General features: G+C 52.3%; 1 protein-coding gene across 4 annotated transcripts in view; it reads left to right on the forward strand.

Annotated features, from left to right (window-relative positions):
* CALY (calcyon neuron specific vesicular protein) overlaps positions 1-26,864 on the forward strand; it is a 45,597-nt gene extending 18,733 nt beyond the window's left edge. For 2 of the 4 annotated variants that reach the window (XM_054034833.1, XM_054034832.1), the window contains 4 exons: positions 1,519-1,671; positions 8,828-8,947; positions 19,344-19,457; positions 25,591-26,864. In XM_054034833.1, the coding sequence (XP_053890808.1) occupies positions 1,534-1,671; positions 8,828-8,947; positions 19,344-19,457; positions 25,591-25,794 (576 nt within the window). In that variant the 5' untranslated portion in view covers positions 1,519-1,533 and the 3' untranslated portion in view covers positions 25,795-26,864. The remainder of the gene's footprint in view (positions 1-1,518; positions 1,672-8,827; positions 8,948-19,343; positions 19,458-25,590) is intronic. The other 2 variants (XM_054034836.1, XM_054034835.1) reach the window with 1 other exon arrangement.
* Positions 26,865-27,212: the final 348 nt, after the last annotated feature.

Below are 27,212 nucleotides of genomic sequence, written 5' to 3' on the forward strand. Positions count from 1 at the left end.
GCTTACTAGACTTTTGCATATCCCATGAACTGATTGCCAATTATCTCAAAATACTTAACATCTCTGTATGGGCTGGTTCTGATCTAGGGGCTTGGCACTGCCCTCAGAGCACCTGTTAAGCTCCTGCCGAAATCCATGGACTTCCCGTCCTGCCAACTTTGGGAATTTTGTCACAAGTCTTGCAGTAGTTGCTTTTCGTAAAGCCCCAACTCCTGGAGTCAGAGGAATCTCAGCTTTCATTTTAAAAAAAGTTTTAGCCCTTCTGATTGCGGAGGAAAGCGTAACCCAAGTGTGTCCTAAGGGCAACAAAAAACCCCCCCAGCACTGACTATTAAACAAACCTCCTGATTTTAACCAGGTCTCCTGACTGATGGGTTTTGAACACTTGGCCTTGGAGACACTGGCACATGCATGTATGAGCCCTCGCTCCAGTCAGGTTGGTTCTGAGCTGTAGTTTGTTTCTGGCTAGTTCAGGAGAACTAGGAGCTGGGCTCAGGCTGTGCTGTGTGTGTTTTTATGGCTTTGAGAGAGATTTTGGGAGGCCTGGGCAGCTGACCAGTAGCACATTCATAAAGTTATGGCAGGAATCACCAGAGGTGCTGTTACATACAGCCTGCAATTTCCTGTTCGCTTGCCAGCAGTGTTCAGTCTTGGAAGGAATGCTGTGTAGGCATTCCATCAGTGGTGCAGTTTCTTTGTAGGTGAGCTGTGCAAGCAGCAAGGGGTGGAGGGATTGCTCTGTCCCAGTCACTCTGACTAGACATCTTCCGTGGGCCACGGTTGCTCCCGAGGCACTGGGCGTCGGTGTTGGACACTTGGCTAAGAGGCTGGGAAGAGGAGGCTGACGGTGAGTGGAGTCCTCTTACTGCTGTTTGGATATGCAATAGGGTGAGCAGATAGGGACAGTCCCAATATTTTGGACTTTGTTATATATAGGTACCTATTAACCCCCACCACTGTCCTTATTTTTTCACACTTGCTATCTGGTCACCCTAATATGCAAACAGCTGGCAACAGGCATGGTACAAAGTCCCTGATCCACCCAGCTCTGAACCTGGTGGCACTGGGTCCAAATCTGAACATGGGACCCAGCCTCTCTGTGGGAATACTGCGGGGGGCGGCCTCTAGAGCTGAGAGACTATCTGGGAGCAAAGGAGTTGGGGGTGAGGGATGGGACGGTTTGATCCATTTCTCAGTGAAGGTAGTTGGAAGGGCTGCACAGTGGGATTTCCGGCGGGGAACAGCTTGCACAGCTCCCTTGGCTCAGTGATGGGGCCTCGCCAGCACCTCTCCAGGCAGTCCCAGCCATGGCCATGCCAGTGTGCAGCCAAAACCCCACCAGCCCCGTCTGGGGATCTGGGACTCAGTTAGCTCAGAGCATTGTGGTGCTGTGCGGCTGTGCACAGAGGGACGCTGCTGTGATCATGGCCCGACAAAACGGGATTCTGGGTAATCCGCGGCTGTCTCTGGAAACCAAGCAACTGTCTGACCTATTGCCTCTCCCTCCCTCCCTCTCAGCAGCATTATCTGACCATGGTGAAACTGGGCAGCAATCTCTGTGAGAAGCCAGACAAGGAGCAGGGCACCGGCAGCGGTGATGACAGCTTTGACAACATCCCTTTGATAACGCCGCTGGACGTCAACCAGCTACAGCAGCCCTTCCCTGACAAGGTAATACCAGCGGTGCCCCTCGGTGGCCAACACCAAGTGCAAGTCCCCTCTGCCCCTGCTGGCCCCCTCACCCTGTCTGATGGGACAGCAGTGGTGCTTTGCTGCTTCATTTACCTCTCAGGAGCTATTAACCACTTTCTGGTTCTCCCGGGGCCCTGTGCTGTGTGTGAAACCAGCAGCCAAGCCCAGCATGTCCCCTGTTCCCACAATCCCGCTGCTGGGACTGGGTTTGCTCAAGGGAAATTGGACTGTGTCAGCTGGGATGTGCGCGGCCATGCCCCAACACGTTCAGGGGAACTCAACAATAGTCAGTGCAGCAGAATCCACCCTTGGGCCAGTGACAAAGGGACCACGATTTCCTTCGTGAGTGAAAATTTCAGAAAAAAATCGTGTGAGGTAAAGGAAAAAAACAATGAAGTGAATAAAACTGAGTTTCTTCTGGATTCGGTTATGTGGGGGCGTGATTAGCCAGGGGTGCTTCACCTTTTCCCATAGTAGAGCCAGGCTCTCGGATGGTGTAAATTGGGCTCTTTGTGCCAGCTGGGGACCTGGCCCAGAATTGCTCTCTGGCCGTGGTGTCTGTGCCTCTTTATTTGCTGGTTCGAGAACATGGACAGATGCTGTGCTTAGCCCGTAGCTAAGCTTTGAGACTAAAAGCTAACGTTCAGAACTGACAGCACGCTGATAGCAGCTCCATCACCCCCTCACCACAGGCTCCTCGCTCTCCCATGGTAAGGTCCTCCCCCTGGGGCTCACTGAGCAAAAACATGCCATCTGCATGCTAGCTAGTCAGTGTGTGCAAGCCAATGTGTGCAAATAGGTCTCTGGTTCTGTGCAACACTTTTGTTTCCCAGGAGTGAGGGATGGACACTTTTGCAGAAACGAGCCAATTCAGGGAAATCCAAACTTCTTTGTGACCAATTGGCAAACACAACACTGGGGCTGGGTTTGCTCAAGGGGAATTGGACTGTGCCAGCCGGGATGTGTGCGGCCATGCCCCAACACGTTCAGGGGAACTCAACAATAGTCAGTGCAGCAGAATCCACCCTTGGGCCAGTGATTCTCGTTTACACTAAGGCCGCTATACGTTGCTGTGCCACTGTAAAGGGGTCTTACAGTGTGCACATGTACCCTGCCAGAGCAAGTGGTGGAAAGGAGCAGTGGTGTGAATGAGACTCCGCCCCTATGTGTTTGCTGGGGCCTCTGTGGAGGGCTGGAGGACAAGGCTGGAGTGAGGCAGGAAGCAGGAACAGGTGGAAAGGCAGGGCTCAGCAGGCAGGCAAGTAGGCAGGGTCCATAGTAGCAGCTAGTCAAGATTCCTCTACTTGCTCAGACAACTTCCTGTGTCTCTTTCCGGTTTATATAGAGCTTCCCAGCCAATCAGTGGGTCTGGACATCTCCCCCAGTCAGGAGCTTTGTGGGTGGGGCCCTTTGTGAGGTAGAGCTTTACTGGCCCCCTTCTCCAGTCATTCAGGTGAACTGCTGGGTAGTGGCCATGGTTTGAATACTGTCTGGGGATGCCCGGGTTCGAGGCCTGCCATCCTTCACATCATCCCCTCTCTTAGGGCACCCTCTGGTGGGAGGGGCAGTTGAGAGTGGTGAGGGAATTGGTCCTGAATGTGGGTTGGAACATCCATGAGTGTCTGCCAGGAATGCATGTTAAACAGTATTGGACCAGAATAAACCAGATGGGACTCAGCCTCCCTTATCGGCCTTATCAAAATGCTCATGCAGTTGGCTTTTTCCAACCAAAAAACATTGTCGGAAAAATTGCCAACTGGCTGTTGGCTGAGCACCTTCTGCCCGATGGCCAAAGTTGGGGCCCTTGGGTTGGGGACTTGGAGCTGCCCCATGTGATGCTGTCTCTGTCGTCTCTCTCCTTAAGCCCAATTTCTCAGCTCTGTGTTTTGGATGGACAGTCTTTGCTCCTCTCTGCTAACCTGGGGTTAGTCACTGGGGGAGAGCGAGTGTCTCTGCATTTCAGTTTCCCCTGGCCCTGGCTCCTCCATCACTCCTCTCGCTTTGTGCTTTGTGGCGCCCATTCTCTGCTGCATCAGAGCAGCACTTGGCCACAGCGGAGAGTGGGAGTGCAGAGAGCCAGCGGCAGCTTCCTGCCCCTTGGCTGCCCAGCCCTGGAGAAGGTTAGGCCAGAGGGGACTTACTGTAATGTCACCAGAATAAGCCTGGGCCCACAACACCCTGGCTCATCCCCTCCTTCCATTGTTGTGGGGAGAGGGTGTGGAAAGTGGCTATGCGATCAGAGAGTCCCCAGCATGGGGAGCTCTGCTGAGAATTTCTAGCTGCTCCACGCTGCATAAGAGGCTGTATCAGACCAGAGAATCTGGCCCAGTGTCTCCAGTGTCCCACTTCTCCCTTGGCATGTGGTGAGAGTTTCGCTTGGCTTTGCGCTCATCTCTGTTGGGGGTCCGATGCCAGGCTGCCGGTTGTGGGCAGGGAGCCATGGTTTGCTGTTGCCTTGTCTATGTTGGTGCCAGTCACTCTTGTATTCGTCTCCCGTGTCACTGGTTCTGGAGATGGAGAGGAGGCGAGTTTTGGGGTGTTGCTATACAGAAATGAATGAGGGCTCGCTCTGGAGTGAGCATGTGGCTTTGGGTTGGGGGGGTGTTTGCTGCTGGGGTGGTACCAAGGGGCTGGTGTCCTCGTGCGGTGTTGGTCGGGGGATCACAGCTGTTGTTACCAGGAGTTCAGGGCACAGACTTTGTTGGCACAGTTGCTTTTGGGAGTTTTCTCCCAGTCAGGATGATCGGCCGTTACCACTGGGTCCAGACCTAACTCCTTATCAGAGAAGGAGTTGGGTGACGCTGCAGAAAGGCATTAACCGAGGGCTGTATTCATTCAGTGGTTTCTTTATGGCACAGGAGGTCTGTAGGGTTTCTCTGGCACTGTAACAGAAAGTCTGCAGCTCCTCGGCCATGTCCACACTACAGAATTATGACGACCTAACTTATGTCAGATACAGCCACCACGGTTATTAAATCGCTTGTGTGTGTGCACACTCAGCTTCTTGTGTCAGCAGTGTGCATCCTCACCAGGAGTGCTTGTGTCGATTGCATTGTCAGCATGGGGATTGTGGGAAGGCTGCAGGAGGCCAGTAACAGTTGATGTAAGCAACACAGCGTCTAAACTGACACTGCGTCAACTGAATGACATCGACTGTGACTCCGTGCTGCTCGGAGAGGTGGCGTTACTAAATCGGCGTTGAGAGGCACTGATGTGGGCGGGAGCCAAATTGAAGTGAAGACACTTCCACAGCTAGGTCAATGCGAGGCAGCATACACCGACCTAACCGTGTAACGTAGACCAGGCCTCCATCCGTCTGGTGAAGCATGCCTGTAGCACACATGTTCAGCTGCTGGTGGGTGCCCACAGGCAGAGAGGACTTTGGTCAGGACATGGGGACCCTTCAGGGCTTGACTCTGAACTATCCTGGGTTTTATTTTCCAGGTTATCCCTCGTTGGCATATTCTTCTGTGGGCTGTCACAAGAGGACATTGGTGTAACTTGCTGGAGAGTGGGTGTGACAGGTCCCCACCGTGCTGATCTGCAGAGGCTATGTGCCTGTTACAGCCCCAGCTACGCAGCCTTGTGCTTCTTGCCTGGGAGGCCCCCACTTCAATCCACAGGGTGCTGACTGTCCCAACAGCAGGTCCTCGTCACCAGCAACCTGCAGACACTGTGGCCCCAGTGCTCGGCTGCCTGGTGCCCCGAGCGAAGGGAGGGCAGAGTGTTCACCCCCAGTTCACACTGGGGTTTGACCACATCAGGTGCAGGGAAGGCTTTGGGGCTGGTTTCTGAGCTCCACTCCATCCCATTTACATTGCTCCTGCAGAGCTTCAGGGACAGAAAACTACCCTGAGCAGGCTATTCCCTTTGCACAGCGACTCCCTGGCAGGTGTGGACCTGGGTGTGCCAGACGTATCTCATTTCCTCTTGGCCTTCCCAGAAATAAGGCGCACGTTTTTAACAGTGAGGATAAATTAACCATTGGATCAACTGACCAAGTGCCATGGTGGATTCTCCATTGCTGTCAATTTTTAAATCAGGCTTGGATGTTTTCCTACAAGATCTGCTCTAGGGGCAGGGCCAGGTCTCTGGCCTGTGCTGCACAGGTGGTCAGACTAGATGATCACAGTGATCCCTTCTGGCCTTGGGATCTATGACGCTGTGAACATGAATCCCCTGGTTGTGACTCAGTGCCCAGGGCTGTCAGGGCTGTGCCTCTGCAAGCTAGCAATGGGCACGCTCCAGCCGCTGAGCCCTCCAAGCGTCCCCTGGAGTGTCCAGCCCCATGTCCACTGGACACTCATAGTATTCACAGATACACTGCTCCCAAAGGAATAGTGACCCCAGCCTACCAGTTGCATCCCAGATCACAGTTCCGCTTAACACACAGCACCTAGATCTGACTATCGTGAAAAACAAGTACAAGTGTATTGAACAAGGTGTAGCGAGTCGAGCAGCAGTGAGCCAAAGTATTGGAAACAAATGGTTACATGTAAAATCAAATCAAAACACACCTCTAGAGTTCAGATTGAATTAACAAGATGCTGTCCTATCTAATTCATTGTACTTCACGCAAAGTCTTTGCAGCATTTTCCAGCCAGGCTGGCTCTGAGCCCCACCCTCCTTTCCTGAGACGGAAGATGCTGAGGTTTGGCTCCTTGGCAAAGGATGTTGGCAGTACCTCAGTACTCCCAGTTACACCCCAAGAATCCATTGTCTTTGCTTGATAACAGGTCGCCCCCTGCTGGTTTTGCATTTTTCTGCAGCGTTCCTCTGGTAGGTTTTGCACTCTTTTGATTAGCATCAGGCTCAGTAATGCAGAGAGGCCTCCATTGTGATACATACAATGCAAGGGACATACCTGACCAGCCAGAGAGATAAGTGTCGTCTGCCCCTGCCTGAACAGAATCTGTCCAAGCCCTGTCACTTCCTGGTGGCCTGCTTTTAATGTCAAGGCTTTAAGGACATAATTCCCACTATAAATACATAACTTCTTAACTATTACCCATACGTGCATTTCACTAGGACTAGGAGGACCAGTGGGCTACTGGCTCTCTGAAGAGACCTCACACGCCACTCTTGGTGAATTATTAGGGATGTATCTCACCCAGGGGATCCCTGTAAAGTTCCATGCCAGCTGGCATCAAGAGGCCCCTGGGTCCCTCTTGGTGTAGGAGTCATGTTGAGGGTGGGAGAGGCCTGGGGCCTTGTGCTCCAGTCACCACCAGCCAGTGGCATGGTCCCTAGGAGGCTGTTACCACAGCGTAAATAGAGCCCTGTGATTGCTGTAATTTATGCTGTGCTCCTGGCTACCCCTAGGGTAAAGGGGGATGGCTTAAAGCCGCCTTTGCTCCCTCCCCTCCAGTTCTGAGCCAAGCACAGCTCAGCCAGACCTGAGGTTTTGGCCCCTTAAATTTGAGTTGTTTAGCAGGAGCCCAGGCAGATGAATCTGTTCCATGAGGGTCGGTCAGGGCTCAGTGTACGTAGTGGAAAGAGCAGGGCTGAGCTTCCTGACTGGTGTGCGTGACTTGTGTTTGCACCATACCGTTCTGGATCGGTTCATGAATTTAATCAGCTCGTATATTTTCCCACAGATTCAATGTTTGTAGTGATTTAAGATTCAGGTTTCGGTGCCGGAATGACTCTCTCCTGCTGGAGCAGGGTGCTGTGTTGTAGTGAGCATATCCAGTGGCTCTCCCTGCTGGAGGGTTCCAATGTTTTCTTCATCTTTAGCAGCGTCTATGCAATCATTTTACCATTCAAAGCATGATCCTTCCTCACTGGCTGTGTGGCTGGGGATTGCCTGGCTGCTCTGCTGGGGACTTTGTGTTGCTGTAAGATGCCTTGTGCCCTGGTGTGCATTCAGAAAGGTCTTTTGGGTGCCCAGTTTTAGATGTGAATTGCTACCCCTCCATGCCATGGGCTGCAGTCATGGCTGTGAGGGACTCCGCGGGCAAATCATGGCCTGGGGGAATCCCTGCTCCCCACAGAACTACACCCCTTGCACTGGGGGCCTTGTAGAGAAGGGGGGTAGGGCATTCAGTTGTTACTTCTGGTGCAGTGGTGCGTCAACATCAAGAGATTGTATTCACAGCTGGTGGGTCCATTGTGTTCCCACTGGCACCACTTGCTAACCATCCCTCTCCATTGATGATTTCCAGGTCATTCTCACTCAGCCAGCAAGTACAGAAAGGATGATCCAAGATTGCACAGGTGACTAGTCACTCTGAGTGCCTCCCTTCTGGGGCCTGGAGATGCCTTGCAGAGATCTGATTTCCGGAGAGCTGCTACTCAGAATTTGCTGAAAACCCGCCCCTCTGAAAGGGCCTCAAGTCAGGCTCCCCAAGTCATCTGTGACAATAATGACCATGGTTTCTGTCTCCTGCTAGTCCCAGCTCAGCCTGGCTCCTGATGGCCACCGTGTGTTTTCTCTGCACCACACACCATGTCTGCAGCCAAACACAGCTCGCACTGTGGAATCTGAATGCAGGCCGGTATTGGCAAACCTAGAGACCAGAATTTAGGCTCCTAAATCCACACCCAGTCATGTGAGTCAGAGATTGTCAGTGACACTGAATAACTGGCTCCTGTTGGTTTCATTCGGTAGGAGCAGGGGGTATGCAGCACCTCTGACAACCAGACCGCTTATGGAGTTAGGTGCCTAGCTTTAGGCATACATGCTAGCAAATGGTGACCTGCCCTGCATTGCTGCATGAATCCGGCTGGAGGTCAGGTTGCTTTTTGGCTATTGGCCTCACTACCAAATGAGCAGAACTCTTGGGAGGCCACTTATTGCGGTGCCACTGGGAGCAGAACTCCCTTCAGAAATATGCTGAGCCCTCCTGGCATTGCCAGCAGCTCTGGGCTGGAGGGATTAGGGCAGGAGGAAGCTACGGGTTGCTCTCTCTTGGTATGAGCTTTGTTGCCTCACTACTTTTTTTGTCCTCGGCCCCCAAGCAGCTGTGATGATCCATTAGGAAAGCCCCAAACATGGTGTTGGTGAGTCGCTACTTGCGAGTGGCCCAGGCCCATTCCCCCAGTCTGCTCTGCTTTTTGCCTGTCTGAGCAGTTCTTCCACGCAACCTCGTCTGGCCGTATACAGGTCACCATTCACTGATTCCTCTCCTCACAGGTGATCGTCAAGACCAGAACAGAGTACCAGCTCCAGCAGAAGAAGAAGAGAAAGTTACATGTCCCTGGAATTAAAAAGCTGAACATAAACCTATACGATGAAGTATCAGAGAAGGTCAAGGTAAAGCATTCTCCTGCCCCACCCCCGCCCCCGCCTCAGCAGGGATTGTGATTTGGGGGATTGTCTCTCACACTGACACTGAAACAGGGAAAGTGAATAATCCAGATTAACTCAGACCAGCCCTGTTTTAGCCAGGAGAGGGGCCAGCATGTCACCTCCCACTCTCTGTCCTCAGAGGAGAAGCCAGCAGCCTGAAACTGGAGCAAGTCGATTTACATTCCTTACAGAACAGTGCATGGGCTGGTCTGTGCTCTCCACAGGCAGGAGGCTGGTGGAGATCCCACCTCTCTCATGGGCAGTGTGAGGGGGAAAAGGCAGAAGAGAAGGAGAGGCAAGTGGGGGCCTGAGGCTGTAGAACGCAGGGCTGCCCAGAGGGGGAGGCAAGTGGGGCAATTTGCCCCAGGCCCCGCAGGGGCCCCGCGAGCCCTGGCCCGGTGGCAGTCCGGGTCTTTGGTGGCATTTCAGCGGCAGGGGGCTACCGAAGACACGGAGTGACTGAAGGGCCCCCCGCCACCGAAATGCCGCTGAAGACCTGGACCGCCGCCAGATGAGCACAAGTGCCGCAGCTCCCCCGCTTTGCCCCAGGCCCCCTGAATCCTCTGGGCAGCCCGGGTAGAACGGTCTGTGCCTGTGGCTGCTTCCTCTGCTGAAGAGCGGAAAGGGTTAACAGTCCTAAAGACAGGCCAGGAGGAGGTGGCTAGCATGGGATTCCCTGGGGATGGCCAGGAGGCCCTGGTGCTGGCCAGCACCCCAGGCGGTCACTGCAGTGAGTGTGTCAGGAAGGTGGCCTAGTCCAACAGCACAGGTGGAGTGGGGGGGCTGCTCCCTGGAACAGGATCTGGTTTTCTTCAGGAGAAGCCACCCCTCTGCATCCCACAGAGGCTCAGGTGGCAATGGAAGAGGGAGAGGGAAATGGGGCCTGCTGGGAAAGGGCTTGTTCAGGGGACAGCAGGGGAGTGGGGCTGTGGGTGAGGGGCAGACTCAGACAAGCTGGGTTTGAATTTTCAGTGCTTGGCCGAACCAAGGGCCAAAGCTGGGGCATTTGCCCACCCCTTGTGCCCCTCTACCTTGGGGTCCCTGGGCATATGGCAGTGCCATGAGCCTGGACACCACGGGTCCCTGTAGTTCATTCACCTTAGGCTCAGAGGAGAGGCAGGATGAAGCCTGGGGACGAGGGATTTGTAGCCATTTCAGCACAAGGGCGTGGCCCTTTGGTCACTGCTGCTGTTCCCGCCCCCGCAGGCTCACACACCCCCTGGCCAGGCGCGGTGCCAGGGTTTTTGCCTCCCTAAGCGGCAGTGCTCCTCCTCTGAGCATTCGGCGGCGGGGGTCCTTCCGCTCTGCATCTTTGGGCACTTCAGTGGCAGGTCCTGGAGCAAGTGAAGGACCCGCTGCCGAATTTCCACTGAAGACCCATAGCAGAAGGACCCCCCGCCACCGAATTTCCGCCAAGGGTGGCAAAATGCCACCCCTCAAATCCTGCCGCCCTAGGCGACCACCTAGGGTCGCCTAGTGGAAGCGCCGGCCCTGCCCCTGATTCTGACATTACTTGGCGGGGCGTCTGCACTGAACACCATGTGGATTCGACAGTGACAGCAGACTCCCTTCCACATGGCTGACATGGATTGACATAATACGCTCCATATGAGCTGGTCTCACTGCTACTAGGTTAACTGGCTGTCCAGTGACTTCTGCCTCCAGACATGCAGATTGTTTGGGGCGCCCAGGCCAAACGTTCTGCAGTGTCCCGATTTTCCCGGGCGGCCCTGCTCTGATTTTCCAGGTCATTGTCCTTAGCTGCACGTTCTTTAGGGCCTGTTTTAGGACTCGCCAGTCTTACCTCTCACTCCTGAATTTCGATCCTTCTCTTCATTGCACATAGAGATCTCTGGGGGCCATATTCTGCCCTGCCTATTCTCACTGAGTATCCCGTGACTCAGGGGAAATCTGACCTTAGCTTTCTTCATCCCCCCCAAATGTGCTTTGTGGACACTTGAAACCCTTGAGCTTATACCGTGTCAGACTGTATAAGGGCAATAACATTCCCGGTAGGGTACAAGAGATACACACACTCAGGCAGGGCATTAACCAGACGAGACAGGTCAGGAAGACACCCCCTCTCTCCCCCTGGGCAGCTTATTCCAGACATGCCCATTATGTTTTCTTGCCCCTCCCTCTGCAGCCTCTGGTCCTGACTATTGTTGGGTACCAGACCCTGGTACTGTTGGTCCGGTATGCTGAGGCCATAGCCACATCCGCACCTCTACAAACACAGCCTGGTTTTCAGTCCAGTCTCAACCTGACCTCCTCTTTGACAGCCATGGGTTAGTTCCTGCAGTGACTTGCGGCCAGTGGTGGTTAAAGCTGTTAGGTGCATCTAGCTGTCTCTTTGCATCCACAAACCGAGAGCCCGGTCTGAAAACCAGGCTCATGATGCATTTCCTTTGCCCCCTCCCCCTACTCAGATTCCACCTCACATCTTCTGAGGGGGAAAAAGAAAAGAAAAGAAAAAGAGAATGAGCTAATGGGTCTCTAAAGCAGCTTCATCTAATCTGGGAGTGAACCCACTAATGTGCATAAATGTAGGGTGATTGCACAGCATCTCTGCAAAGCCGAGTTAAGGTTGTTTGGATGCTTTTCCATATCCTATTACAATGGTAGGATTTCTGTTAAGTTAAACTTTGCCTCTGAATTTCCTGGGTTTATAACACTTATTTGGGGAATAATTGCACCGTCCCTATAATGTTTTTACCCTAAATTACTGATGTACTCTTAGACTTACCCCCAGATGGAGTTATCTTTTGGTCTGCAAAAAATCACAACAATTAGATACAACATCTGCTCCTCCTCCCTCCCAGGCTCTCAAACCCGGGAGGGAGGGGGAGATCCCAAGCGGCCATGGCGTGTGAATCAGCTGTTTCGCGCGCTGCAGCCGCTCGGGATCTCCCCCTCCCTCCCGGGTTTGAGAGCCTGGGAGGGAGGGCGAGCAGCGGCACGCGAGCGGCAGCAGGGGAGGTGAGTTAGGGCGGCCGGGGCACATTTTTAGGGGCGGCATGGCCCGCACCAGAATGCCGCCCCTAAAACTGTGCCGCTCCCAAGCACCAGCTTGTTTTGCTGGTGCCTAGAGCCGGCCCTGACTGAGACATTCTGTGAATTTGTGTTGAATTCGCTGAATTGTTTTAATAAATAAAAATTCCCCCAAATAAAATGTTTCCTTTTGAAACGACTTCTCATTTTGAAATGGATTTCAATTTTATTTTGAAAAAAAAAAAATTGAAAAAGGTTAAAGCTCTAAAAATGAAACAAAACATTTAGTTGGAATAAAAAATCATATATTTTTTTTTTTGTGTGAACATTTTGGTTAGGGCAGTGAACTGGAAAATCGGGTGCCTCTGACCGTGCCCCCGTCTACACTGTACAACCCCTGTGGGATCAGGGAGTTTGAACTGGTGCAGGTGATGGAGAGGCCAGAGGCTGAGCCGCCCACAGAGGCTGGCTCTGCACAAGTGGCACAATCTGGAATGGGCAGAGATGACCCAAGAGATCCCTGTCTTCGCTGTCTGACTCACACCTGGGCCCTGGTGCTTTAATGCAGCTGTAAATAGCAGCTCTCACACTATGAGTCACAGCCAAAAATAGAACTTCAGAACCAACAAGCCAGCCCCCCCAGGAAGCTTTCTGTTGGAGGAAGCAGGGAAAGCTCTTTGCAGCCACTGGGTATAAGACAAATAACATCAGACCTTGCGCCACCCAGAGCCAGCTAGGCAAGTTCTGGAAGTGAAAATGAGCCTTCCCTTGCTGACTTTCTTTCTTCGTATCCATGCAGACTGGGTGCCTGGCCTTAGCCAGTGTGCCTGAGGTGGGCACCGTGACACTGCCCATGCTCTGCAGCACCAGCGGGCATTTCCGTCCCACGCTATGGAAAGAGAAGCAGCTTTATTGAGCGATTTATAAATGATGTCACACACTTTCTGTCAGGGCCAGTTCCTGGGGCCTGTTTTTCTCCCACCAGGGAATGAGTTATTGCCAGTGACATCACTCTATCTACTTATCTTGGGCCTACACATATTCCCCGCCCCACGGCTGCAGCTGCAATGGCCATCTGCTTCCCTCTGGAATCCATAGAGTCACAGAGGCCAGAAGGGACAGTTCCAACCATCCAGTCTGTCCTCCTGCCCACCACAGGCTAGCGAGCCCCCCACCCACCAGTGACTCCTGCAGGTAGCCCAGAACATGCAGTGGAGTTAGAGCAAATCTCTTAGAAAGAGACATTCTTTCCAGACTCCCCAAGTGATGGAGAACCCTCCATGTGTCTTGGTGAGCTGTTCCAGGGGCTAACTAACCTCCATTTAAAATGTGCTCCTTATTTCAAGTTTGTCCAGCGTTAGCTTCCACCCACTGGATCTTGTTCTGCTCTTTTCTGCAAGATTAAACAACCCTCTATTATTGGAAAATTCTGCCCCAAGGAAATGCTTGTAGATCAAGTCACTTCTCAACCTTCTCTTAGGCCTGGTCTACACTACGGGTTTAGGTCGACTTTAGCAGCGTTAAACCGAATTAAGCCTGGACACGTCCACACAACGAGGCCCTTTCTTTCGACTTAAAGGGCCCTTTAAACCGGTTTCTTTACACCACCTCCGACGAGGGGATTAGCGATAAAACCGGCCTTTGCGGGTCGGAATTGGGGTAGTGTGGACGGAATTCGATGTTATTGGCCTCCGGGAGCTATCCCACAGTGCTTCATTGTGACCGCTCTGGACAGCGCTCTCAACTCAGATGCACTGACCAGGTAGACAGGAAAAGACCCGCAAAGGTTTGAATTTCATTTCCTGTTTGCCCAGCGTGGAGAGCACAGGTGACCACGCAGAGCTCATCAGCACAGGTAACCGTCATGGAGTCCTCCCAGGATCGCAAAAGAGCTCCAGCATGGACCGAACGGGAGGTACGAGATCTGCTCGCCATATGGGGAGATGAAGCAGTGATAGCTGAACTCCGTAGCAGTAAAAGAAATGGAAAAGTATTAGAAAAGATCTCCAAGGCCATGAAGGACCGAGGCCATAACAGGGACACACAGCAGTGCCGCGTGAAAATTAAGGAGCTACGGCAAGCCTACCACAAAGCCAGAGAAGCAAACGGAAGGTCCGGGGCAGAGCCGCAAACTTGCCGCTACTACGCGGAGCTGCATGCGATCCTAGGGGGTGCAGCCACCACTACCCCAACCGTGTGCTATGACTCTCTCACTGGAGAAACACACAGGGAAGACGGTTCGGGGAACGAGGAAGATGACGATGGAGGTACTGTAGGTAGCTCACAGCAGCAAGGAAGCGGAGAAACCGGTTTCCCCAACAGCCAGGATATGTTTGTGACCCTGGACCTGGAACCAGTAACCCCCGAACTCACCCAAGACCCTCAGGGCACACAGGAGACCTCTGGTGAGTGTAACTTTGTAACTATTTGTAAACATTACAAAAAAAAAGCAAGCGTGTTTAATGATTAATTTGCCCTGGCAATCGCGGCCAGTACATCTACTGGAAAAGTCTGTTAACGTGTATGGGGATGGAGCGGAAATCCTCCAGGGACATCTCCAGAAAGCTCTCCTGGTTGAAATGGGGTGATTTTATTAAGGGGGACATTCAGAGGCGCCCGTTCCTGCTATTCTGACCAGAAATGTTCCCCGCTGTTAACCACGCGGTGGGGGGGAGGGGTGAAGTGATCATCCCAGAGAATCGTGTGTGGGGGGGTGGTTTACTTGTGTTTGTGCTGCATGTTAACCGGGAAACCGCAGCCCCCTCCTTTTACATTGAAACCCCATTTTAAATGGACAACCCAATTCATCCTTGATATGGGAAATGCGCTGCTGTTTGCAATCTTTCCCGCATGTTAAGAAGGTTAAAAAAGCCAAAACACTGTGGCCTACGATGGCTGCCTGCAAGCCGAAATATGCGACCTTGTAATGAAAGACTGTACCCATTGTTCCCTAAAATGTGTCTTTTTTAACCACCTCTCCCTTCTCCTCCACCAGCTGCAAATGTTTCTCCTTCGCAGAGGCTTGTGAACATTAGAAAGAGAAAACGTAAGACGAGGGACGAGATGTTCACGGAGCTGCAGATGTCCGCCCAGGCTGATAGAGCACAGCAGAATGCGTGGAGGCAGTCAATGTCGGAGATGAGAAAAGCCCAACATGAACGAGAGGAGAGGTGGCGGGCTGAAGACGATAGGTGGCGTCAGCTTGCAGACAGACGGCAAGAGGCAATGCTCCGTCTGCTGGAGCATCAAACTGATATGCTCGAGCGTATGGTTGAGTTGCAGGAAAGGCAGCAGGAGCAGAGACCGCCGCTACAGCCCCTGTGTAACCAACAGCCCTCCTCCCCAAGTTCCATAGCCTCCTCACCCAGACGCCCAAGAACACGGTGGGGGGGCCTCCGTCCACCCAGTCACTCCACCCCAGATGATCGCCCAAGCATCAGAAGGCTGGGCTTCAATAAGAGTTAAAGTTTTAAAATGCAGTGTGTCCTTTTCCATCCCTCCTCCCCCACCCATCCCAGCTACCTTGGCAATTATCCCCCTACCTCTGTAAGGAACTAATAAAGAATGCATGAATGTGAAAAAACAATGACTTTATTGCCTCTGCAAGGGGGAGGGGAGGGTGGGGTGGGGTGGTTGGTTGGTTTACAGGGAAGTAGAGTGAACCGGGTCGGGGGGGGGGGTTGGAGGGTTCATCAAGGAGAAACAAACAGAAGTTTCACACAGTAGCCTGGCCAGTCACAAAACTCGTTTTCAAAGCTTCTCTGATGCGCACCGCGCCCTGCTGTGCTCCTCTAACCGCCCTGGTGTCTGGCTGCGCGTAATCAGCGGCCAGGCGAGTTGCCTCAACCTCCCACCCCGCCATAAAGGTCTCCCCCTTACTCTCACAGATATTGTGGAGCGCACAGCAAGCAGCAATAACAATGGGGATATTCTTTTCGCTGAGGTCTGAGCGAGTCAGTAAGCTGCGCCAGCGCGCTTTTAAACGTCCAAATGCACATTCCACCACCATTCGGCACTTGCTCAGCCTGTAGTTGAACAGGTCCTGACTCCTGTCCAGGCTGCCTGTGTACGGCTTCATGAGCCATGGCATTAAGGGGTAGGCTGGGTCCCCAAGGATCACGATAGGCATTTCAACATCCCCAATGGTCACTTTCTGGTCCGGGAAGAAAGTCCCTTCCTCCAGCTTTCGAAACAGAGCAGAGTTCCTGAAGACGCGAGCATCATGTACCTTTCCCGGCCATCCCACGTTGATGTTGGTGAAACGTCCCTTGTGATCCACCAGGGCTTGCAGCAGCATTGAAAAGTACCCCTTGCGGTTTACGTAGTCGGTGGCTTGGTGCTCTGGTGACAAGATAGGGATATGGGTTCCGTCTATCGCCCCGCCACAGTTTGGGAATCCCATTTCAGCAAAACCATCCACTATTGACTGCACGTTGCCCAGAGTCACTACCCTTGCTATCACCAGGTCTTTCATTGCCCTGGCAAATTGGATCACAGCAGCCCCCACAGTAGATTTGCCCACTCCAAATTGATTCCCGACTGACCGGTAGCTGTCTGGCGTTGCAAGCTTCCACAGGGCTATCGCCACTCGCTTCTCAACTGTGAGGGCTGCTCTCATCTTGGTATCCTGGCGTTTCAGGGCAGGGGAAAGCAAGTCACAAAGTTCCATGAAAGTGCCCTTACGCATGCGAAAGTTTCGCAGCCACTGGGAATCGTCCCATACCTGCAGCACGATGCGGTCCCACCAGTCTGTGCTTGTTTCCCGGGCCCAGAATCGGCGTTCCACGGTATCAACCTGCCCCAGTGACACCATGATTTCCACATTGCTGGGGCCTGTGCCTTGTGAGAGGTCTATGGCCATGTCAATTTCCTCATCACTCTCGTCGCCGTGCTGCAATCGCCTCCTCGCCTGGTCCGGGTTTCGCCTTGGCATGTTCTGGCTCTGCATATACTCCAGGACAATGCGCGTGGTGTTCATAGTGCTCATAATTGCCGCGGTGATCTGAGCGGGCTCCATGATCCCAGTGCTAGCTATGGCGCCTGGTCAGAAAAAAGGCGCGAAAGTAGTATCTGATGGACCAGGAGAAGGAGGGCGGGAGGGAGGGAGGGAGGGAGGGAGGGCCGAGTGACGACATGGCGTACAGGTACAGGAACAGGGAGAAACACAAACAACTGTCACACAGAATGGCCCCCCCAAAGATTAAACTGGAAACCCTGGGCTTAGCAGGCCGTTGATTTCACGGAGGAAGGGGAAGCAAATGAACACAGAACAAATCTATTTTTTACATCTTAAGGTGGCAGCCGACGCTGCAGCATGAGTGACAGCCATACCAGTATGATGATGATGGGTACCAATCATAATATACCATCATCTGCCAAAAGGCAAGGGGCTGCTGCTGTGTAGCAATGCAGCCCCACGTCTGCCAGCCCCACGTCCGCCAGCACCCAGCATCGCCCTCGGCCTCTTCTGGGTGCTTAGCAGACAATATTGGGCAATTGGCAGAAAATAGTACATTATGACTGGTAACCGTCATCATCGAGACAGTAGCATGTCTGCCCAGGTGGCCATGATTGACAGCCACTCCAGTACGACGACGACGGGTACCAGTCATAATATACCATCGCCTGGAAGGGGCTGGTGCAATGCAGCCCTACGGCTGCCAGCCCCACGGCTATCACTCATGCTACACCGTCTACTGCCAAAAGGCAGTTAGCAGCTGCTGCTGTGTAGCAATGCAGTCCCACGTCTGCCGGCACCCAGAGGACATATGGTGACGGTGAGCTCAGCTGTGCTGAGCGGGCTCCATGTTGTCTGCACAGGTAACCCAGGTAACCCAGGTAAAAAGGCGCGAATCTATTGTCTGCCGTTGCTGTGACGGGGGAGGGAGGGGCCTGACGACATGTACCCAGAACCGCCCGCGACACTGTTTTGCATCATCCGGGCATTGGGATCTCAACCCAGAATTCAAAGAAAAGGCGTGAACCGCTTCGCGGCTCGAGCTGTGGCGCAAACGTAGTATCTGACGGCCTAGGGGAAGGAGGGAGGGGGGCCGAGTGACGACATGGCGTACAGGCACAGGGAATTAAAATAAAGAACGGTGGCTGTGCATCAGGGAGAGACACAAACAACTGTCACAGACTGGTCCCCCCCAAAGATTAAACTGAAAACCCTGGGTTTAGCAGGCCGTTGATTTGACGGAGGGAGGGGGAAGCAAATGAATACAGAGAAAATCTATTTTTTACATCTTAAGACGACGGTGCAGCGTGACTGATAGCCCTCGGCATCTTTCTGGGTGCTTGGCAGCAAATACGGGGCGGTGTATGACGATGGTCTTCAGGCCTATTGCACGAGCTGCTGCTCAGGGAAGACTCTGCTAATGTGCGATGACCCGACTTGTAATAGGCCGGCTAACAGTCATAATACACCATTTACTGCCAAAAGGCAAGCCCCACGGCTGCCAGCACCCAGATCGCCGATGAAGGCTACCAGTCTACTGCACCGTCTACCGCCAAAAGGCAGTTAGCAGCTGCTGCTGTGTAGCAATGCAGTCCCACGTCTGCCGGCACCAAGAGGACATATGGTGACGGTGAGCTCAGCTGTGCTGAGCGGGCTCCATGTTGTCTGCACAGGTAACCCAGGTAACCCAGATAAAAAGGCGCGAATCTATTGTCTGCCGTTGCTGTGACGGGGGAGGGAGGGGCCTGACGACATGTACCCAGAACCGCCCGCGACACTGTTTTGCATCATCCGGGCATTGGGATCTCAACCCAGAATTCCAAGGGGCGGCGGAGACTGCGGGAACTGTGGGATAGCTGTGGGATAGCTACCCATAGTGCAATGCTCCGGAAGTCGACGCTAGCCTCGTACTGTGGACGCGGTCTGCCGACTAGAGCACCTAGAGCATTTTATTGTGTGGACATACACAATCGGCTGTATACAACCGATTTCAATAAAACCTGCTTCTATAAATTCGAACTAATTTCGTAGTGTAGACATACCCTGAGATAAATGAAACAGAGTGAGTTTCTTTAGTCTCTCATCACAAGGCAGGTTTCCAGACTTGAATCATTCATATCACTCTCTTCCAAATCCTTTCCAGTTGGTCCAGTTGATTAGAAATGCAGACACCAGATCTGGACGGGGTATCCAGTGATGGTCCCACTAGTGCCATATATAGAGGTAATACCGCCCCTCTCATTGTAAGGTCTGTGTGGACACCTGACCTGGATATGGTGACGGTCTCATAAAGGCAGGGTACCCTCTCTCATTGTTTGTCGATGTCTTCAGGTTTGGGGATTTTTGTGAAAAATACACAAAACATCTTCATTTGGGCTCATGCCAGTTCTGTTTTGTTCCCTTTCCTTCCAGCTGACGGGGTTGATTCTCATCACGATGGCCTTCCTGGCCTGCCTGCTCATGCTGGTCATGTACAAGGCACTGTGGTATGACCAGCTGACCTGCCCAGAGGGCTTTGTGTTTAAGGTAAGATGACCCCTGTCTCCCTCTGGCCTGTCTCGGTTATTGCCTTACTGATGGTGGTGCTGGGAAAGGAAGGATGCTGCCATCTCCTCAGTGTCAAATGTTTGCATTATGCTGTGCCCTGGCTCGCGTATGGGCCCCGAGCTTGCATGGTGCTGAGGGCCCTCAGCTGTCCATGCTCTCGGCTTTGGAGGATGAGCTCCCTTTGGGACTGTTGGGATGTTGTGCTTTTGAGACGGTCAATTGCTGAACCCTGACACTGGCCTGTATCGCCCAGTAAGTGTCTTGTAAGCGATGTTCACATGGAGGTGGAGATGAGTGTGGGTGAATGGTATAACCAGCTGATCACAGCCGCTGGCTGTGTTCTTTCTTCAGACACCCCATGTCCGCAGGGATCCTCCGGGGGGACCCCAGCAAGCATCACACCTGCAGAGCGAAATGCTTGCTCCTCTTGACTGGGGCAAAGTGTCCTATGAGTGATGTGAAGGAGAGATCTGCTGATACTATCTACCCAGTGGTACAACCATAGGGATTGGTGTAGCAATTTGCCTACCTTCCTCTGATACTGCGATGCCCAGAACTGAACTTGGTGCTCTTGTGCTGTAGAAGAGGGGAATTATCAGTCTGTCTGTCTATCCCCAGGGAATCTGAATCAGCTCCCTCTTCTGACTTGCTGCCCTTTTGTATGCTGCCCAAAACGTAGGGGCTGTTTTACTGCTTTGTTTGGCAGCTTGCTGGGGCTGTGCTTTCCAGCACACGTCTAGCTCCTCCCCCCAGGGCTTTTTCCCAAGCATGTGCCTTACACGGAGTACTTGTGTATCACTGATTAGCTTGCATTTGCCCAGGATCAGTCCAGTGTGTTATTTCTCACCCTTAGCAGCGCTCTGGCTATGTGAGCCGTTTGCACACCATTGTTGTACATGCCCAGACTGGCCTCCCGCTGGCGCCCCTGCTGGGTGATTTCAGAGCGCAATGCAGAGGTGCAGGATGCCACTAAGAATGGCCCTTTCCCAGTGGAAACACATTTACTGCTTTGGGAAAAGAAACCCCTGTGTCTGTGCCCCAAGCAGCAGAAACCAAGTGGGTGGCTTCATGGGCTGGAATACCCCCCCCCCCATCTTCAGGCTGGCAGGCTGTGACTGCTGGGCAGCCGAGGCACAAAGGGGGGGCGCTCCAGGGTGTGTTCTTGGAGCAGAACTCTCCTTGCGCCTCCTCCCGGTGAGCCTTGACTCCTGTAATTGGCCTGTGTGTATGAGGAGGGCTGAATATCAGAGGGATGCAGCCTGCCATGTCGGGTTGGGGGGCAGGTGGTAAGGAGAGACCATGCCAAGGGCCCAATTCAGTGCAGGGTTTTTTGCCAGTGGAAGCTGGTGCTGACCCAGTGGGAGGAGCCAACCTGGAGGAAAGTTTACAAGGAGGGGACAGCAGTGGCACAAGGTGTCAGCAACTCCTGCCCTGCCGGGGGCCCATGCCCACCCCCAATGCTGCTGCCTGTGAAGGAGCATGGCCAAGGGAGCTGGGGTAGGCCTGGTCAGAAATCTTTTTTGATGGAAAATTGGGGTTTTGATGGAATGAAATATTTCATGGGAAGTGCCTGGTTTCCACGGAATGGTCCAAAAACGGGCAGCCTGAAAACCAAAATATTTCCATTGTGAGGCAGTGCCACGTGGACATTGTAGTTTGGGTGCCTCTAACTCCCCATTCTCCTCTCCGGCCAGGCCACATTTCCGTAAGTGAGGGGTGTGACGGTCGAGGGGTTCCACCGCTGCTGATACTGTGTGTGGGGGGCGGCACATGGTCGCGCCGTGAAGAGAGCACTGTGAAGCTGTGATGAAGTGTGGTGTGAGTCACCCAAATACACATGCTTCCCGCCTCTCTTGCTGATCACACACTGTAACCCACCAGCCAGTGCATTTGCTTCATGTCCCCCTCCATGCCCAGTCCACACAGGTTATGAGTCTGTGACAATCTGGGCCTGTGGCATCTAGCTTCTCAGCCCAAGCTACAAAGACTTGTGTTTAGAGGCTGTGCAGTAGGCAGCCAGGCAAGTGTAATGCAGGGCAACCTGCTGCTGCAGCCTCCCCTGGTGGTACCTAATTCTGGGATGTCAAGGAGAGGCAGGGAGTGTTTCAGGGAGTGAGTAAAGGCACAGAGGGTGCCACAGCAGATGACACTAAGCTGGGGGGAGAGAACCGATGTGGACAAATTGGAGAGAGTGCAGCGGAGGGCAATGAAAATGCTTAGAGGGCTGGGGCACATGACTTACGAGGAGAGGCTGAGGGAACTGGGGTTATTTAGTCTGCAGAAGAGAAGAGTGAGGGGGGGGGGGGGATTTGATAGCAGCCTTCAATTACCTGAAAGGGGGAGGGGGTTCCAAGGAGGATGGAGCTCAGCTGTTCTCAGTGGTGGCAGATGACAGAATAGGGAGCAATGGTCTCAAGTTGCAGTGGGGGAGGTCTAGGTTAGATATTAGGAAACACTATTTCACTAGGAGGGTGGTGAAGCACTGGAATGGGTTTACCTAGGGAGGTGGTGGAATCTCCTTCCTTAGAGATTTTTGAGGCCTGGCTTGACAAAGCCCTGGCTGGGATGATTTAGTTGGTGTTGGTCCTGCTTTGAGCAGGGGATTGGACTAGATGACCTCCTGAGGTCTCTTCCAACCCTAATCTTCTATGATCCCTCCAGCTGACCGCTAAACACGAAGCACTTCTCTTTCAGTAACTTTCCAATGGGATACAGTGTTAGACACAGAACTGAATGAGACATGTCATTCAGCTGCTCACACCCTTCCGGAGGGTCGACCTAAAAGCAGTCTCAGCACCATAGCTTCTCCCTCTGATTCTCAGGCAGAGGCATCTCCCCTTCTCCTTGACTCTGGGGACAGCCCAGCTACACCAAAGCTGAATAAAAAAAGTGTGAAATTAGCAAACAAAAACTACATTCAGTGGCAGTTAATGTTGCATTAGGACTTGTCACTAACCCAAACCCTTTAAATGTGACCTCATATCAATTATATGACCAAATCAGCCCATCTGACTGCCACACATGCCATGCATTTGGGAACATATTCTGTCTTAGCACAGCGGAGATCACTGGTAAGGTTTTGTGTTAGATGCAAGTTTGATGCTGTTGGGACATGTGTTGCTTTTGGGTATTGGCTGGAGATGGAAGTGAGCTCTGTGGTGCGTTGGAGGGTGCTATTGAAGTTGTAGACAGACAAAGGTGACAAGGAATGCAGGAATCTTTCCACTTAACTGCTTATTTCCAAGCTTTTAAGTTTTTGGACAGATGGGATGTGTCCTGCACCAACCTGAACTGTCACTAAACGTAGATTTTGTTTGTTAACATGTATTATATGTTACACACACCGATGCACAGACAGACACACACAAGTTAAAAGAAAATTAAGGTTGCAAAGCCAAGCACTCAAACGTTAGGAAATGCCAGAATTAAGACTGCCTGTACAACCTTAACTCTGCCCTTTTGTGTGTATGCATTCTGATACAGTTTGTAATGATGTGATCACAGACTATTTTTTCCACAGGAGGCAGTGGGGAGATGTGAGGGGATGGAGCATGTTCAGTGAGGGCAGAACCTTTGGAGAGTTTACTGCTAACATCTATGAAGTTTCTAAGGAGCATGTGTCAAATGAGATTTTTCCAATGGCTTATAACTTGGCCAAATTTAAAAAAGAATTTGCTAACCTGGGCAAAGCAATGTATTTCCCCTCCCTTTGTTCTCTGAAACAGCTGAACTGTTTTGACTGAAATTTCCCCCTCAAAATCAGCCTGAGCCAAATACCTGGCAGGGGAAATGTCGGGCCTGCTTGGCCAGCGTGTTGGGAAGAGTGGGGGCTGTTGGTTTGTTGTGATGCTTCCCCAGCAAGGGCTCAGGGAGCAGTGGCGGGGGCAGGCTGTGTTGGGCGCTCCATCAGAACAGCACAGACAGGCCTGTTGGGAGGCTAGCCAGCCTGTTGAGGAGTGGACAAGGGCAGACCCCAGCTCAGTGTCTAGCCCCCTGGGGAGTCCCAAGGGTCAGAACTCTGAGGGGGCATCTAGCCCACAGATTCCTCCTGTGCCATGCAAGACCCACAGAATTTGGGGGCATGCAGGAGTTCCTGGCCCCAAAAGCTGCCCTGGACTCAGTGGGGCCAGGATTTCAGCCCTGGGGTCTTTTGGGGGACTTTTCTGCCCCCAGCAACTTTTGTGTGGGGATCCCTGCCTAACTCCAGCAGGTCCTGTGGGATGCCAGTGGCTGCCCAGTTCTGCTAGGCCAGTCTGTGAAGACTGCAAGGTGCCAACAGTGGCCCCTTTCCCCCACACTCCTCCACTTGACCAACATTGACAGCATAGACCATCTTCTCACGGGTCCCTGAGCACAGGGTGTCCATCTTCTCTGAGGGCTTCAGAAAAGGGGCAAAAGAAGGGAAGGTGCACCGAGCTGGGAGCCAGGAGCCCATGAGTTCAAACGTCACCAATTCCACTCACTGCTGTTAATATTTGTGTGACTGTCACAGCCCTGATTATTGGCCAGTGCCAGGTGCCTCGGCTGCAGTGAACAATCATATGCCTGTTACAAACAAAGGAATTGAGAGCTTGCTGGAGAGGCCCCCCCCCCCCACATGTGACAGCACTGCTGGGGCAGAGGTGAGGCAGAAGGCACTCCATCCTTTCTTCGCCCTATAGGCCCCCTCCCCTCCCCCCCTCTACCTCCCAGACCATGTTGCCTCTCACGCTGACAGTGTTGAAGCTAATAGTCTAGGGTTACCCCACTCAGGCAGGCAGGATTTGGCCCATTTAGCACATTAAGGATATCTGAGGCCTCTCCCCACTACGATAAAAGGCAAGTTTTAAAGACACGCTCCCAAGTAGACTTGAACTAATATGTTCTCAAACTCTAGGGCAGCCGGGGCAGGCTGCAGGCTGTTAGCTAGTCAAGGTGAGCCCTAGTGGGGAGACACCAGCAGACATGGGTTAAAATCAGGGTCGGCTCCAGGCACCAGCGGAGGAAGAGGCGACATTCCGTCCATTCTTGGGGCGGCACAGTCCGGGCGGCTTTTTTGTTTGTTTGTTTTTTTTGCTTGGGGTGGCAAAAATGGTAGAGCCGGCCCTGGTTAAAATCCAATCTGTCCTGCCTGCATGAGGATTTTAAGGGTTTGTTCAAAGGGGCTAGCTGCCATGTTTAAGCATACGCGTGCTGTTCTGGCATAGAAAGGTCCTATCTGATGTAGGACAGCAGCTGGGATCCTGCTACTAAATCACTGAGAGGCTTTTGAAATTCCCCATCCTGCACCTTCCCAGGGCAGGCCCAGCCTTTCTCTTGTCCTAACTCCTGCGTGTGCTTACTGTGGGGAGAGCGGCTCGATGAGACTGGGGACATGTCAGAAGCTGGAACCAGCTCTGCGTGAGATGTTTGCCATTAAACCCCAAACTCAGGGGAAATCACCTGGCTTCAGGAATTTGGGATGGTCAAAAATTCTCAGTTGAAATTATTTTTGAGAGAAAATGGGGGTTTGGGCTTTTCATGAAAAGTGCCTGTTTTCTGTGGCAAAACCAGATACTCCCAAAATGAATATTTCAATCTGGGGATCCTGATGCATTGCCTCATGGGAGTTGTAAGTCAGATGCCTCAGGTCCTGACTGCTTCATGTCCTCTATGGGCCGGGCTCCCCGACCAGATGATATATCCCATAATGCAATACAGCCACGAACTCCCATGATGTGGCTGCCTCCCAGCACCAAGAGGAGGAGCATGGGGGATGTAGGCAGGCCAGGGAACCCAGCATATATAGGAGAATGGTCACTGAGGCAGAAGTCGAAGCCCATCCACCCTGTTTCCCAGCTTGGACAAATAGACAGGGAGCAGAATTCTGCTTCTGATGCGAATCCAGAGGAACTCGTGTTGCCAGTGGAGTTATGCCAGTGTAAAGAGACACCGCCCCAGGGAGTGGATCAGCAGGCACTACAGGGGGTCGAGTTATCTGCACCCTTTCTCTTGCCGCATGGAAGAGCATGACCCAGCACAGTTATTGGTTACAAGGGAGCTTGGGGCCCAGCCAGCGTCCCTGCTCCCTCTGCTTTCTAACCAAGGCCTGCAGGTCTCTTTTGCTCATGGTGTTTTCTGTTCTTTTCCCCAGCACAAGCACTGCACTCCCGCCGCGCTGGAGATGTACTATTCAGAGCAGGAAGTGGGACCCCAAGGAAGTCTCTACACAGCCATTAACCACTTAAATCAAGGCAAGAAAACCATCCCTGACCTGCCTTCCCCTTGGTTACCGGTCATTAATGCCTTGAAGAAAGCTGAGAAAGGCAAAGAGGATCCGGCTGGCATTCAGCAGTAAGGGACAGGAGCCAGACACACCTGGACTGTGGTTCCGGGAGTGCGTGTATTAACTTCAAGGAGAGTATTAACCCATTCAAAGCTAGTTTTGTGTCCCAAATCAACCAACAAAAAGACAATGCTGAAAGGGCGCCTAGGGCAGGAACAAATTGTTTTCTTTCTGGCACAGAGAAGAGATTTTGCTCCATTCTGAGAGATGCCCCTCCCCCAATCTCTTGAGCATAAAAACGTGGTCCGAATGGTTATTCTTTGCTTTTCTTTATTTCTGTATTTATAATGGGGGCTGCCGGGGGAATCTGTCGGCGCGGCGGCCAAATAGCCATTCGAACGCCATGCCACACCAAGGCTGAGATAGTGTTTTTCTGCACCTCCATGGATAATTTGAGATGGACTGAAGTAATACTCTTCTTCGTGCTATACAGGGGTTAGCTTTTGTCTGCACACATTGCATTAACCCCAGAAGGACCTTTCGGTCCCTGTCCAGTAGTGTTTCGTTAATGGTTTTTCGACACGGTGGTTGCGGAGTGCCCATGACCTTCTTCATGTCAGGAGGGAAGAAAATAGGCTATGGGCAGACCACAAAAATAGCAACCTTTTAGAGCAGCTAAGTGCTTCAGTGTTGCTATCCAGTGCTGTATGGAGGCAAATGTTAACACGCATTGCACTTTAATTTGAGTAAGCTTTTAAATGTCATTTATGCTTCGCTAGTCTCAGTTGCAATTTGATTGCTAATTACCAGGCTAAATCTGACACCATTTAATTACATTGCTGCTGGCTAGGGTACCTTTTTTGTTTGGTCATTAACACATCTTCAAGTCTGTAGGATCTGGTTGATGTGAAATCACTGTGCCACTCTCGTTTGCACCGTGTGTTTGTGTGTGTGTGTGTGTACTGCTTTTAGGCCTTCGTTGTGGAACATCATTGGCGATTTTACACCACTTTGTATATTTTTATAGAGATTGTGATTTGTCACCTTGCAGCAAAGCACTTCCAAGTGTCTCCAAGTGCCAAAATGAATGTGGTGATCAGCAGCTTTTCTGTAAGTAAAAATAAATGTACATCTTCACCATGGCTTATTCATTCTTCTCCCGGTTGTAATTGGTTTTGGGGTTGTTGTTTTTTTTTTTGAGTCTTTCTTTGCAAGGGCTCAGCAATGCTGACAGCTGTGCCAAGTCCAGCCACTTAACACGGAAGTGTAAAAAGTGATAATCAAATTCACTGTCATTGGAGCACGGTCCTGCGTCAGGAGCCCAGTTCAGTCATTGCTCCGGCATTGGGAAAGTACCATGGAATTTAATAGCTTTAGAGCGTCCTAGATGTTAAGGCCAGATGGGACCATTCTGATCGCTCAGACTGACTGCCTGTATACCACAGGGCAGAGATCCTCACCCAGAGACTCTTGCAGCCAGCCCAGAACTC

Source organism: Malaclemys terrapin, chromosome 7 (genome assembly GCF_027887155.1).
Source record: "Malaclemys terrapin pileata isolate rMalTer1 chromosome 7, rMalTer1.hap1, whole genome shotgun sequence".
Taxonomy (NCBI): domain Eukaryota; kingdom Metazoa; phylum Chordata; order Testudines; family Emydidae; genus Malaclemys; species Malaclemys terrapin.